Source organism: Mirounga leonina, unplaced genomic scaffold (assembly GCF_011800145.1).
Source record: "Mirounga leonina isolate KUSES-001 unplaced genomic scaffold, KU_Mleo_1.0 Mir_129, whole genome shotgun sequence".
In the NCBI taxonomy this organism is placed as follows: domain Eukaryota; kingdom Metazoa; phylum Chordata; class Mammalia; order Carnivora; family Phocidae; genus Mirounga; species Mirounga leonina.
The window spans coordinates 69,858,205-69,869,892 of record NW_023270323.1 but is presented as its reverse complement, the minus strand read 5'-3'; the positions used below and the strand labels follow the sequence as shown (position 1 = coordinate 69,869,892).

At 36.9% G+C, this 11,688-nt stretch overlaps 1 protein-coding gene across 1 annotated transcript in view; it reads right to left on the bottom strand.

Moving 5' to 3' along the window:
• The window catches only part of FBXL5 (F-box and leucine rich repeat protein 5), a 47,206-nt gene that overhangs the window by 11,812 nt on the left and 23,706 nt on the right, over positions 1-11,688 (bottom strand). Inside the window, exons 7-9 of the mRNA XM_035005277.1 lie at positions 10,230-10,378; positions 9,570-9,652; positions 7,940-8,665 (exon numbers count right to left, since the gene is read on the bottom strand). Coding sequence (XP_034861168.1) covers positions 7,940-8,665; positions 9,570-9,652; positions 10,230-10,378 — 958 coding nt within the window. The remainder of the gene's footprint in view (positions 1-7,939; positions 8,666-9,569; positions 9,653-10,229; positions 10,379-11,688) is intronic.

Below are 11,688 nucleotides of genomic sequence, written 5' to 3'. Positions count from 1 at the left end.
CTGCCTTCGGCTCAGGTCATGATCCTGGAGTCCCTGGATCGAGTCCCGCATCGGGCTCCCTGCTTGGCGGAGAGTCTGCTTCTCCCTCTTATCCTAACCCCTCTCATATGCTCTCTCTCATTCTCTCTCTCTCAAATAAATAAATAAAATCTTTAAAAAAAAAAATAAATAAATAAATCCAAAAGAAGCAGGAAAAGACAAAACGAAGAAAAGATAAAACAAGAGGAAAACAAACAGCAAGATGATAGGCATAAAAATAACCATATCAATAATTATGTTAAATGTAAATAGCCCAAATAGATCAATTAAATGACAGGGAATACCTGACTGAGTTTTAAAAAGTAAGACCTAACAATATATGCTGCCTACAAAAAATTAAAAGAGCAGTTGCCTTGGGCTCAAGAAGAGAAACAGTAGTGTATAACAAAACAATAATGGCAATGTGAGGGGGTCAAAGAAGGTTGGGAATTTAAATAAGAGGCTAATTTTAATCAGTTAATGGCCAAGATTTATTTCATTCCTATGAAAAACTGAAAATGTTGCATTAAGACTATACACATAACACTATCTGTTCCCTATGGCTTCAATCTACTTTAAAATATTGATTTTCGGGGCACCTGGGTGGCTCAGTGGGTTAAACATTTGCCTTCAGCTCAGGTCATGATCCCAGGGTCCTGGGATAGAGCCCCTCATCACGCTCCCTGCTCAGCGGGGAGTCTGCTTCTCCCTCTCCCTCTGCCTCTCCCCAGCTGCTTGTGCTCTCTCTCACCCTTTCTAATATAAATCTTTAAAAAAAAAAAAAAATCTTGATTTTTCAATCTATGTTTTTATAGTCAATGCTCTTGTAACAAGCCCCATATAATCAATGTGCCAAAACTCATGCTACCCCATCCCTAAATAGAACATAATGACTAATGCAGAAGGACTGAAAGCTCCCAATTAGCACCTCTGTTCCCATATACTAAGTTGTATGCACATGTGAGTTTTATTTGTTCTCAAACCTACTGACACCAGTTGTAGTTACTATTGTGATTAATTAAAATAATTTTTATTACTATTTTTTTTTAAGAAGGCTCCACACTGAGTGTGGAGCCAGTGTAGGGCCTGAACTCACAACCCTGAGATCTAGACCTAAGCTGAGATCAAGAGTCCGATGCCTAACCAACTGAGCCATGCAGGTGCCAAAAATTGAAATAATTTTTAAACCAACATAATAAATACAAAAAGGCAGTAACCTCTTCAACATCGGCCACAACAACTTCTTTCAAGACACGTCTCCAAAGGCAAGGGAAACAAAAGTGAAAATGAACTTTTGGGACTTCATCAAGATAAAAAGCTTCTGCACAGCAAAGGAAATAGTCAACAAAACAAAGAGGCAACCCACAGAATGGGAGAAGGTATTTGCAAATGACATATCAGATAAAGGGCTAGTATCCAAAATCTATAAAGAACTTCTCAAACTCAACACCCAAAAAGCAAATAATCAAGTCAAAAAATGGGCAGAAGACATGAACAGACACTTCTCAAAAGAAGACATACAAATGACTAACAGACACATGAAAAAATGTTCATCATCATTAGCCATCAGGGAAATTCAAATCAAAAGCACACTGAGATACCACCTTACACCAGTTAGAATGGCAAAAACTGACAAGGCAAGAAATAACAAATGTTGGAGAGGCTGTGGAGAAAGGGGAACCCTCTTACACTGTTGGTGGGAATGTAAGTTGGTACAGCCACTTTGGAAAACAGTGTGGAGATGCCTCAAAAAATTAAAAATAGAGCTACCCTATGACCCAGCAATTGCACTACTGGGTATTTACCCCAAAGACACAGATGTAGTGAAAAGAAGGGCCATATGCACCCCAATGTTCATAGCAGCAATGTCCGCAATAGCCAAACTGTGGAAAGAGCCATGATGCCCTTCAACAGATGAATGGATAAAGAAGATGTGGTCCATATATACAATGGAATAGTACTCAGCCATCAGAAAGGGTGAATACCCAACTTTTATATCAACATGGATGGAACTGGAGGAGATTATGCTAAGTGAAGTCAGTCAAGCAGAGAAAGTCAATTATCATATGGTTTCACTTATTTGTGGAACATAAAGAATAGCATGGAGGACATTAAGAGAAGGAAGGGAAAAATGAAGGGGGAAAATCGGAGAGGGAGACAAACCATGAGAGACTATGGACTCAGAGAAACAAACTGAGGGTTTTAGAGGGGAGGGGGGTGGGGGGATTGGTTAGCCCAGTGATGGGTATTAAGGAGGGCACATAGTGCATGGAGCACTGGGTGTTATATGCAAACAATGAATCACGGAACACTACATCAAAAACTAATGATGTACTGTATGGTGACTAACATAACAATAAAAAGTGGTCTGGGGCACGTGGGTGGCTCAGCAAAATGCAAAAAAATTTGCATTTATTTCCTTAGCCTTTTTCCCAAGAAATGCATATAAAATGCACTAACTTTATTCCAATCTCTACTCAAAAAATGCTTCTTTTCAAAGCCTTTCCTGCTTATCAAATATGAAGGAGCATTCTATGTATTCTCTACTCCATAAACTAACTTTATTTTTCTTCAGAACAGTCTGATATTACACGTTTACGGTCTATTACTACCACTAGATTATAAACTCTATGAAAACAGGGAATTTGTCTTATTTATAGATCCCTAGCAATTAGAACAGAGCAAGTCATGTAGTAGGTGCTCAATAAATATTTAAATGATTTAGAAAGATTCCTTCAAGAAACCTGACTAAAAAGGTCATTTGCACTCAGACTGGAGACTTTTTCAGTCAGCCAGCAGTCCAAATGATATCAGATAAGATAGTTCCTGTGTGGTTCCCCAACATCAAAATTAATTCTTCCTTAAATTCAAACTCAGTCAGGGGCACCTGGGTGGTGCAGTTGGTTAAGCATCTGACTCTTGGTTTTGGCTCAGGTCATGATCTCAAGGTCGTGAGATCAAGCCCCACATGGGGCTCCATGCTAAGTAAGTGCAGTCTGCTTAAGGCTCTCTCTCCCTCTCCCTCTGTCCCACCCCACTATGTGCTCTCTCTCTCTAAAATAAATAAATCTTTAAAAAAAATTCAAACTCGGGCGCCTGGGTGGCTCAGTTGGTTGAGCGACTGCCTTCGGCTCAGGTCATGGTCCTGGAGTCCCTGGATCGAGTCCCGCATTGAGCCTGCTTCTGCCTCTGACCCTCCCCCCTCTCATGTGCTCTCTCTCTCTCATTCTGTCTCAAATAAATAAATTAAAAATTAAAAATTAAAAAAAATCTTAAAAAAAATTCAAACTCAAGTGTTTATTTCAAGGATATCTCATATACAAACTCTTCACCACTAGTTGCAAAACCGTAAGGCAGAAATGTAACTTATTTCCATTGCCAATAGCAGTAAATTTTTTACTTAGTTATTTCTAAGGTTAATATCAAAATTAGTAAGTTCCAAAATCATACTGTGAAATAACAACTAAAAATCACTTTCATGCTTTTTTTCAAATTTCACTTAGGAATTCACTTCCTGCCTTAGAGGGAAGTGGGGATGAAAACTTGTATTCAAATAAAGCCCTATAATTCTGTGCTTTTTTTTGCATTTATTTAAATTCAATTAATTAACATATAATGTATTATTAGTTTCAGATGTAGAGTTCAGTAATTCATCTTATATAATACCCAGTGCTCATTATATCATGTGCCCTCCTTAATGTCCATCACCCAGTTCCCCCAACCCCACCAACGCATCCCCTCTATAATTCTGCTTTTAGATGAAATATGCCCCCCTCCTAGCATTTTCCAAACCTAAGAAGTTTCTAAATCCTTTTTCACTAAAAGCAAATAGAAGATACCTCTTAATTATATATATATATATATATATATATTTTAAAGATTTTATTTATTTATTTGACAGAGAGAGACACAGCGAGAGAGGGAACACAAGCAGGGGGAGTGGGGGAGGGAGAAGCAGGCTTCCCGCCGAGCAGGGAGCCCGATGTGGGACTCGATCCCAGGATCCTGGGATCATGACCTGAGCCGAAGGCAGACGCTTAACGACTGAGCCACCCAGGCACCCACCTCTTAATTATATTAATCAAAATTCTGACTCCCTTTGAAATCGATTTTTAATTATACAGAATTTTTAATAAATTTTGGCTTATTTAAAAATATCCCCCCAAAAAATAAAAAAATAAAAAAAAATAAAAATATCCCAACAAAACTAAGAAAACAGGAAAACTGCCACTTGCTCAGATATCACTGCAGCTCTGAAATGTTACAAAAGGTTGTGTTACTTCATTCTTTGAACAGTAAAACTGGTCATGTTGAAAATGCAACTGGGGGCACGTGGGTGGCTCAGTTGGTTGAGTGCCTGACTCCACTTCAGCTCAGGTCTTGAATCTCAGGGTACTGAGTTTGGGCCCTACACATTGGACTTCAGGATGGGTATGGAGCCTACTTAAGAAACAATAAAAGTGGCAGCAGCTTTTTCTGCTCACGGGTCCTGTCCCCATACTTTAATAAAATCACCTTTTTGTACCCCCTCCCAAAAAAACTCACCACAACATTAAAAGTAAAAAAAAATTTTAAACTTAAAAAAATTAAAAATTAAAAAAAAAAAAAAAAGAAAATGCAACTGAGGGGCGCCTGGCTGGCTCAGTCAGAAGAGCATGCAAGTCTTGATCTCAGGGTTGTGAGTTTGAGTCTCACATTGGGTGTAGAGATTACTTAAAACTGAAAAAAAAGAAAAAGAAAAAATGCAACTGAATGGAGTCACAAGTAAGTTTTAATAACGTATAGTGGTAATGAAAAAGATAATGGTATTGGAAAATGAATTATTAGGTTTTAAACTGAACCAAAGATTCCTTTTTGGGGCGCCTGGGTGGCTCAGTCGTTAAGCGTCTGCCTTCGGCTCAGGTCATGATCTCAGGGTCCTGGGATGGAGCCCTGCATCAGGCTCCCTGCTCGGTGGGAAGCCTGCTTCTCCCTCTCCCCCTCCCTCTGCTTGTGTTCCCTCTCTCACTGTGTCTCTCTCTGTCAAATAAATAAATAAAATCTTTTAAAAAAAAATTAAAAAAAAAAAAAAGATTCCTTTTACTTTAAAACCAATTTACATTCAAAAACAACTTAAACCATATCAGGAATATAATATAAAAATATAATAAAAAAGTTTAAAAAGGAATGAGAATATGGTTGTCTTTTACTTTCTATTGCTTTAACTACAATCTATGCACCTTAGTTTGAACAAAAAGAAAATTAAGGGAATGATGCACAGCAGCCAAACCATAGTAACAGCAGTTACCTCAGGGGAAAACATTCTTGTACACGACTTCTGGAAGATTTTTGTAATAATCTCATATTAAGTATCTTTTATAATGGCAGGGAAGTATTAGGTTTTGTGCTGGATAAATTCTTCATTATAACATATCTGACATCCGATTATTAAAGAAGTCTGGTAATACTCAAATCTACAGTTGACCCTTGAACAACTCGGAGGTAAGCACATCAACAATCCCCACCTCATGCAAGAGAAAATCTGAGTGTAACTTCTGACTCCCAAACACTTAACTGCTAGTAGCCTACTACTGACCAGAAGCCTTACCCATAACATAAACAGTCAATTAACACGTATTTTGTATGTTATGTGTATTATATACTGTCTTCTTACAATATAAATATGTAGTCAATTTCCAAAGGCTCATGTCAAAGATAACTAACATCATTACACAGCGGCTACTACTTACTGAAAATCTACTATGTGTCATCTATTCATTTTATATAAGGCTCAGATTAAGTATTTTAGACAAAGACAGTTATGTAGAAAAAGAAAACAGTATCAACCTACACCAAGTCTGTCTGGCCCCAAAGTGAGTGAACCATGGTATTTTCTCCAAGATTTTGCATAAGAACACATAACCTAACAGAGCTCTAAGTGGGTCCTATAAAACATGAACTAGAATCTAGCTGCTGAGAAGAGATACCTCTCTGGACTAATGAATGTTTCACCTCCACCCTTCCTTGCTCTAGGAAGAAAGAGATCAATTTAATCTACTAAAGATTCTAATGACAAAAAAAAACCAGAAAGTAAAATACAGAACTTCTCCCATGTAGTCTCTTCATAACTTAAAAAGGCAGTACAAGCAGCTCATGCTCAAAGACCAAAAACTCTAAACTCTGGCTATTCAATTCCAATACAACTCAACAGCGCTTTTTGTAAAAACTTAAGGCTATATAATGGCACTAAATTACTCTGCAGACATTCTACAGTTTCCAAAAATCCCCAATATAAAACCATGACTCATTTAAGTTAAAGAAAATCCTAAATGATGAAATAAATGTAATTCTGCACCCCTTTAGTAGGCCAAATTCTAGTATTAATGCCAATAAATTAGTATAGAATTATTTTCTTTTCAAAAACCTTTACAAAGATCCCTTTTTCTGCTAACTTTCCTATAAATTTAAAATAGGATTTTTATTTATAGAAGTTTTAACTGAAAACAACATTTTTGTAAATTATTAAACCATATGGGGTACATTTGAAATATGTATTTTTTTAAGGACCTCGCTCCTTAAAGAAAGAATACAGAAAGCTACTCAAAAAATACTATTTTTCTGCTTTTCTGCCTTCCACTTATATATCACCAACCTACTTTTATAAACTTATATCCAACCACGCCCAGTACGTATCCTTCACTACAACCAAACTGGAATACCAAGTCTCTAGGCATTCCCTATTGAGTCCAACTTAATCTGCTAAAGATCATACCTCTGAGAAAAGAAGAGTATTAGGCTTTATTTGGATGAATTTTCACTGTTTAACATGTCTAGCACCCCATTATTAAAGAACCTTAATAAAATTCAAGTCTATTACAGGGTAAAAGAGAAAACACATAAACAATTTCCAAAAGTTCCTATCAAAGATAGTGAAATAATTCTTGCATATTATTAATGCTGAGAACAGCCGTACAACAAAATAACAATAAAAGCAACTACAACAGCGCTTTACTACTGCGTGTATGGTGTGCTCACGTATTCCCCACTGCTTGGAATGAATGGTGTCTGCTCCAACTGCCACCTATCAAAATCCTTCGTTTTTCCTCAAGATTCAATTCAGTGTCATTTCTTAATTTTTTTCCTTTTTTTTTTTTAAGTAGGCGCTCCCCTTCCATGTCCAACGTGGGGCTTGAACTCACAACCCTGAGATCAAGAGTCAGATGCTCTGTTGACTGACCCAGACAGGCACCCTTCCTCATTAAATTTCCTCATCATTTACTACAATTGAATGAAAGGTCTGTCTCCCTCTCTCTCTCCTTTGATCCCCACAGAATCTTTACTCGACATCCCTTATAGAGTGTACAAAAAAAATACACAGCAACAGAATATGGTATACATTATTTTCTTCTCTGTTACAAGCCCTTGAGGGAAAAACTATCATCTCATTTTTCTTTTCACCCACTAAAGCACCTTAGAAAATTTGGAGGCATTTGCTAAGTATTGATTAAACTCAATGTTCTGGGCGCCTGGGTGGCTCAATTGGTTAAGTGTTTGCCTCCGGCTCAGGTCAGGATCCCAGGGTCCTGGAATCAAGCCCCGCATGGGCTCCCTGCTCAGCGGGGAGTCTGCTTCTCCCTCTGCCCTTCCCCATCTTATGTGCACACACGCACTCTCTCTCTCTGAAAAATAAACAAAAATTCTTTTAAAAAAAACCAAAATAAACTCTTAATGTTCTTCTGTATATCACAAAGAATTTAAATGGACTGAAATGAAACTTCAAGCTCAAGTTATATTGTTCTAATGCTTTGAACTAAGACAGATTCTGGTTAACTCTTTCGGTTAAACAAATCAGCTAGCAGGAATGACTTAGACTGAAATTTTCATATTCCATTTGAGAATGTAAGCATGTCCATTTCTTAATATTCTGCAACTGATTACTTACCTGAGACCATGGTCTGTAATCTGATAACATCCAGACAGACTGAGAAAGAGAAGTACACGTCCAGTCTCTTGATCAGATTTTTCACTCCCAGAGTAAATTAAGTCTTTTCCTCTAAGCAATCTAGTCCTTGCTGCTTTTTTACACAATGCAGAAGACTCTGGGAGTGCTGACATAGTTCTTAGAGCTGTTCCTGTACAACAAAACGAATGACCACAATATGCAAAGGCTGGAGAAGCACAATGCTGTTGCCAACAGACACTAGTCCTTAGTCCAACAATATCTTTACTGTAACAACCAGCGGAGGAACAACTAAAGTTGGATGCTGTTTCCATTACACAAAGACTTTCAACATTTCTATGTCTCCATTCTACAGCATCTTCAATATCAGCCAAATCTTCAGCATCTAACATCCACACATACGGAGAAGTGAAACTGTCAGAAGAAACAGGCTTAGTCCAGGGGTGTTCATTATCCATTTCTTCTCCAATACCTTTGTTAGTTAAATCGTGCAAACAAGCATACGGCTTGGTGGACTGCATTGTAATGTCTTTATTCTTCCATGTAGTCGAAGTAATTTTGCTAGTAGAAGTTTTTAAAAGGCCACTCTGATGAGATGTCAGAATTCCAAGGGCTCTAGAGATCTTCTCTAGAGCCGCATCTGTGATTTTTTCACATCCAGACAGATCAAGATGCCGAAGACTCTGACAGCAACCAAGCCAAGACCAACTATAATTAAGAAATAATAAGACTATCAGTGGATATTGTTAAAATCTTCAAAAGCATTTGACTGTGAGTAGAGAGAAACTAGAAGATTTAAAATCTAATATAATCAAATATTTACTGAATATCTACTGTGAGGCACCATTTTAGATGCTAGGGATAGGAAAAGACAGTACGAGTAATTAGGGTCTAAGAGTATTGCTAACCTAACAGAAGGGCAGGAGAGGAGAAAGGTACAGAAGGGAGAGACTTCACTTATTATTCCAAAAAGTAACCAGGAGGAAAGGCTGTACAAACACCAAAGAAAGAATAACTAATGATTAAAGGAGGAAGATCCAGAAGAAACAAAGTCTAGGAACTGGGAGAGAATTGGCCATAGCTAGAGAAAGGTACACCTCTCCCTCTGAAACAGGAAGAGAGATGCTGATATAAATGCTAGGGTGGGAAAGAGAAGGGTGAGGTAGAATAAGAAGGAAAGTGATGGCATCTAAGGAAATAAAACTTGTGAAGACTGTAGCTTGAGGAAAGTGTTACAGTTCCAGAATATGAAGAATGTAAGAGAAAGCTTTGCCAAATGGCATTTGGAGCCCAGATGAAATTGGAAACTTCTTAAAAACATATAGTGCCAATCTACACTGACTGCCCAGCAAGGCTCAAAGGTCTAGACACAGTAACAGGATTATAAAGATGACAGGATGATGCAAATTGAATTTCTGGATCAGCTGGATCCTATGGACAAAGAAGCAAAGAACTGGAGGGTATTATCAAGTTATAGTCATACATGACTGAGATCTGAAAGTAAAAAAAATAATACAATTAAACTGTAATTATGGAAACGAACTACAGAACAATTCTACTAATTCATAGGTAGAAATAAATTATAATACTGAAATATTCAAAAATAACTAACCTGTCAAACGCAGAATCTGAAATGTCAGTCTGGGTCAGATCCAGATGCTCCAAGTTAGGACAAAGTTCTAATATCTGCCTAACCTAAGGTGGGGAGGGTGGATTAAGAAAGATACAACTTTTAGTAAATAACATAAGCCAGTGGTTCTCAAGCTTTTGGGCATGTAAACATCACTTCAATTCTGTTTTACTATATTCTGGACTCAAACTCTGGAATCTGTTTTAATAACCATGAGATTAGACCCAGGAAATTTACATTTTTAAGGAATACCCAATGAGATTCTAATGTAGGACATTACAAGACAGACTTGTAAAACAGTTAATTTAATCTCACTTGCCTGTTTTACCAAGCCTTACATATAAGGAATCATAAAAAACTGGGTTTCATCACTTAACTTAGTATCTGTGAAACTGAATAAATTGTTTGTCTCCTAGTCTGTTTCCTTTTCTATAACGTGTAGACAGTACCTATACCAAAATTACTATGAAAACTGAAATTAAATAGCATGAAAAGTTAGCAGTGCATGCCTGCCTTTGGGAAGACACTCTCATGGGTAAACAGCTTTTTTTTTTTCCTTCATTAAATTCAGAAATAAGTAAAACAAATTTAGATCACTGCTATTTTTTCTTAATACCCAAACTAGTGCTAATTTATACATACCATTTTGCTGGAAACTGCAGAGCTGTATGCTAATACTATAGTTTTTACTGAAGTTCCAACATATGGCAGAATGTTATGAATTAAGCCATGAAGTAAACGTTTTTCCATTTGTGCAATGCTGATAGCAATCGATTCCTCTGCAGACTCTTCTGTAAAATGAATTCAAAAATCTAAGAATTTGATACCACTAATTATAACTAGGCTACTCAAGGAATCACCAAGTCATTAAATATGAAATGTTTTTTGCTATTCTTTTTTTTTTTTAAAGTAGGCTCCATGTCCAGTGCAGAGCCCAACGCAGGGCTTGAACACATGACCCTGAAATCAAGACCCAAGCTATGATCAAGAGTCAGGCGCCGCCTTTTCCCTCTCCCTCTGTCTCTCTCTCTTTTTTTAATACTTTATGCTATTCTTAAACTCCCTTATGTATGCAAAGCAACTTCAATGGACAAGGTCTCACTCACCAGAACTTAATATTTAACACGTCTGACATCAACTAAAAAGAGACAAAAGGAAAAAAAAAGTTTATAATGAGAATGAAGGGAAGATTTTTTTTTCACTTGCTTCAAGGTTGAAGGTGATTAGGAAGTATAGCAGAGAGAGAAAAATAACTCCAGTTTCAGGAACTTGAAAAAGTTTTGGAAAAAAAACTGAATATTTAAAAGAATACTAGAAGCTCTTCAAGAAAATACAGGATGTTAAAAGAAAAATGACTATGATAAAAAGTATCATTTGTTATTTTAGAGAAATAAAAGGTACACAGAGCTAAAAGGGATTTAAAACAATTGAGTGAGCCTGGTCATAACGAATCAAACAAAAGTACCTTAGAATTTTTAAGAAGCATGGCTTTTGATTTTTGCTTAATAACTTCTGTAGAACTTAGATGTTTACAATAGGATGCCACCCTGTTAACAACCAACACAACAAAAACACTACAAACTCCAATTTGATATAAGGGAAAAAAATACACCAACTACACTAAAAAGAATGAATTAATAATTGTATCACCTTTCTCAGGACACTATTATTATTATGCTTACCTAAAGACCTAATCTGAATGTCTCTAAACATAAAATAGTTTAACAGAATAAATTAAGAAAGTATCATTTTTAAGACAGTCTCATTTAAAATAAAACTGAGTGTGGCTAAGAAATGAAATATGAAAAGAAAAATTCTGAATTTGTGACTAATGGTTCCATATTTACAGATTTACCTAAATTTCTTGTTTAGGGTGCCTGGGTGGCTCAGATGGTTAAACATCTACCTTCGGTTCGGGTCATGATCCCAGGGTCCTGGGATCGAGTCCCGCATCGGGCTCCCAGCTCAGTAGGGAGCCTGCTTCTCACTCTGCCTCTCTCTCTCTGTCTCTTATGAATAAATAAATAAAATCTTTAAATTTCTTGTTTAGTTAGACATATGTGTGAAGTGCAGAGATAAAAATGACTTTTAGCAAACCCTA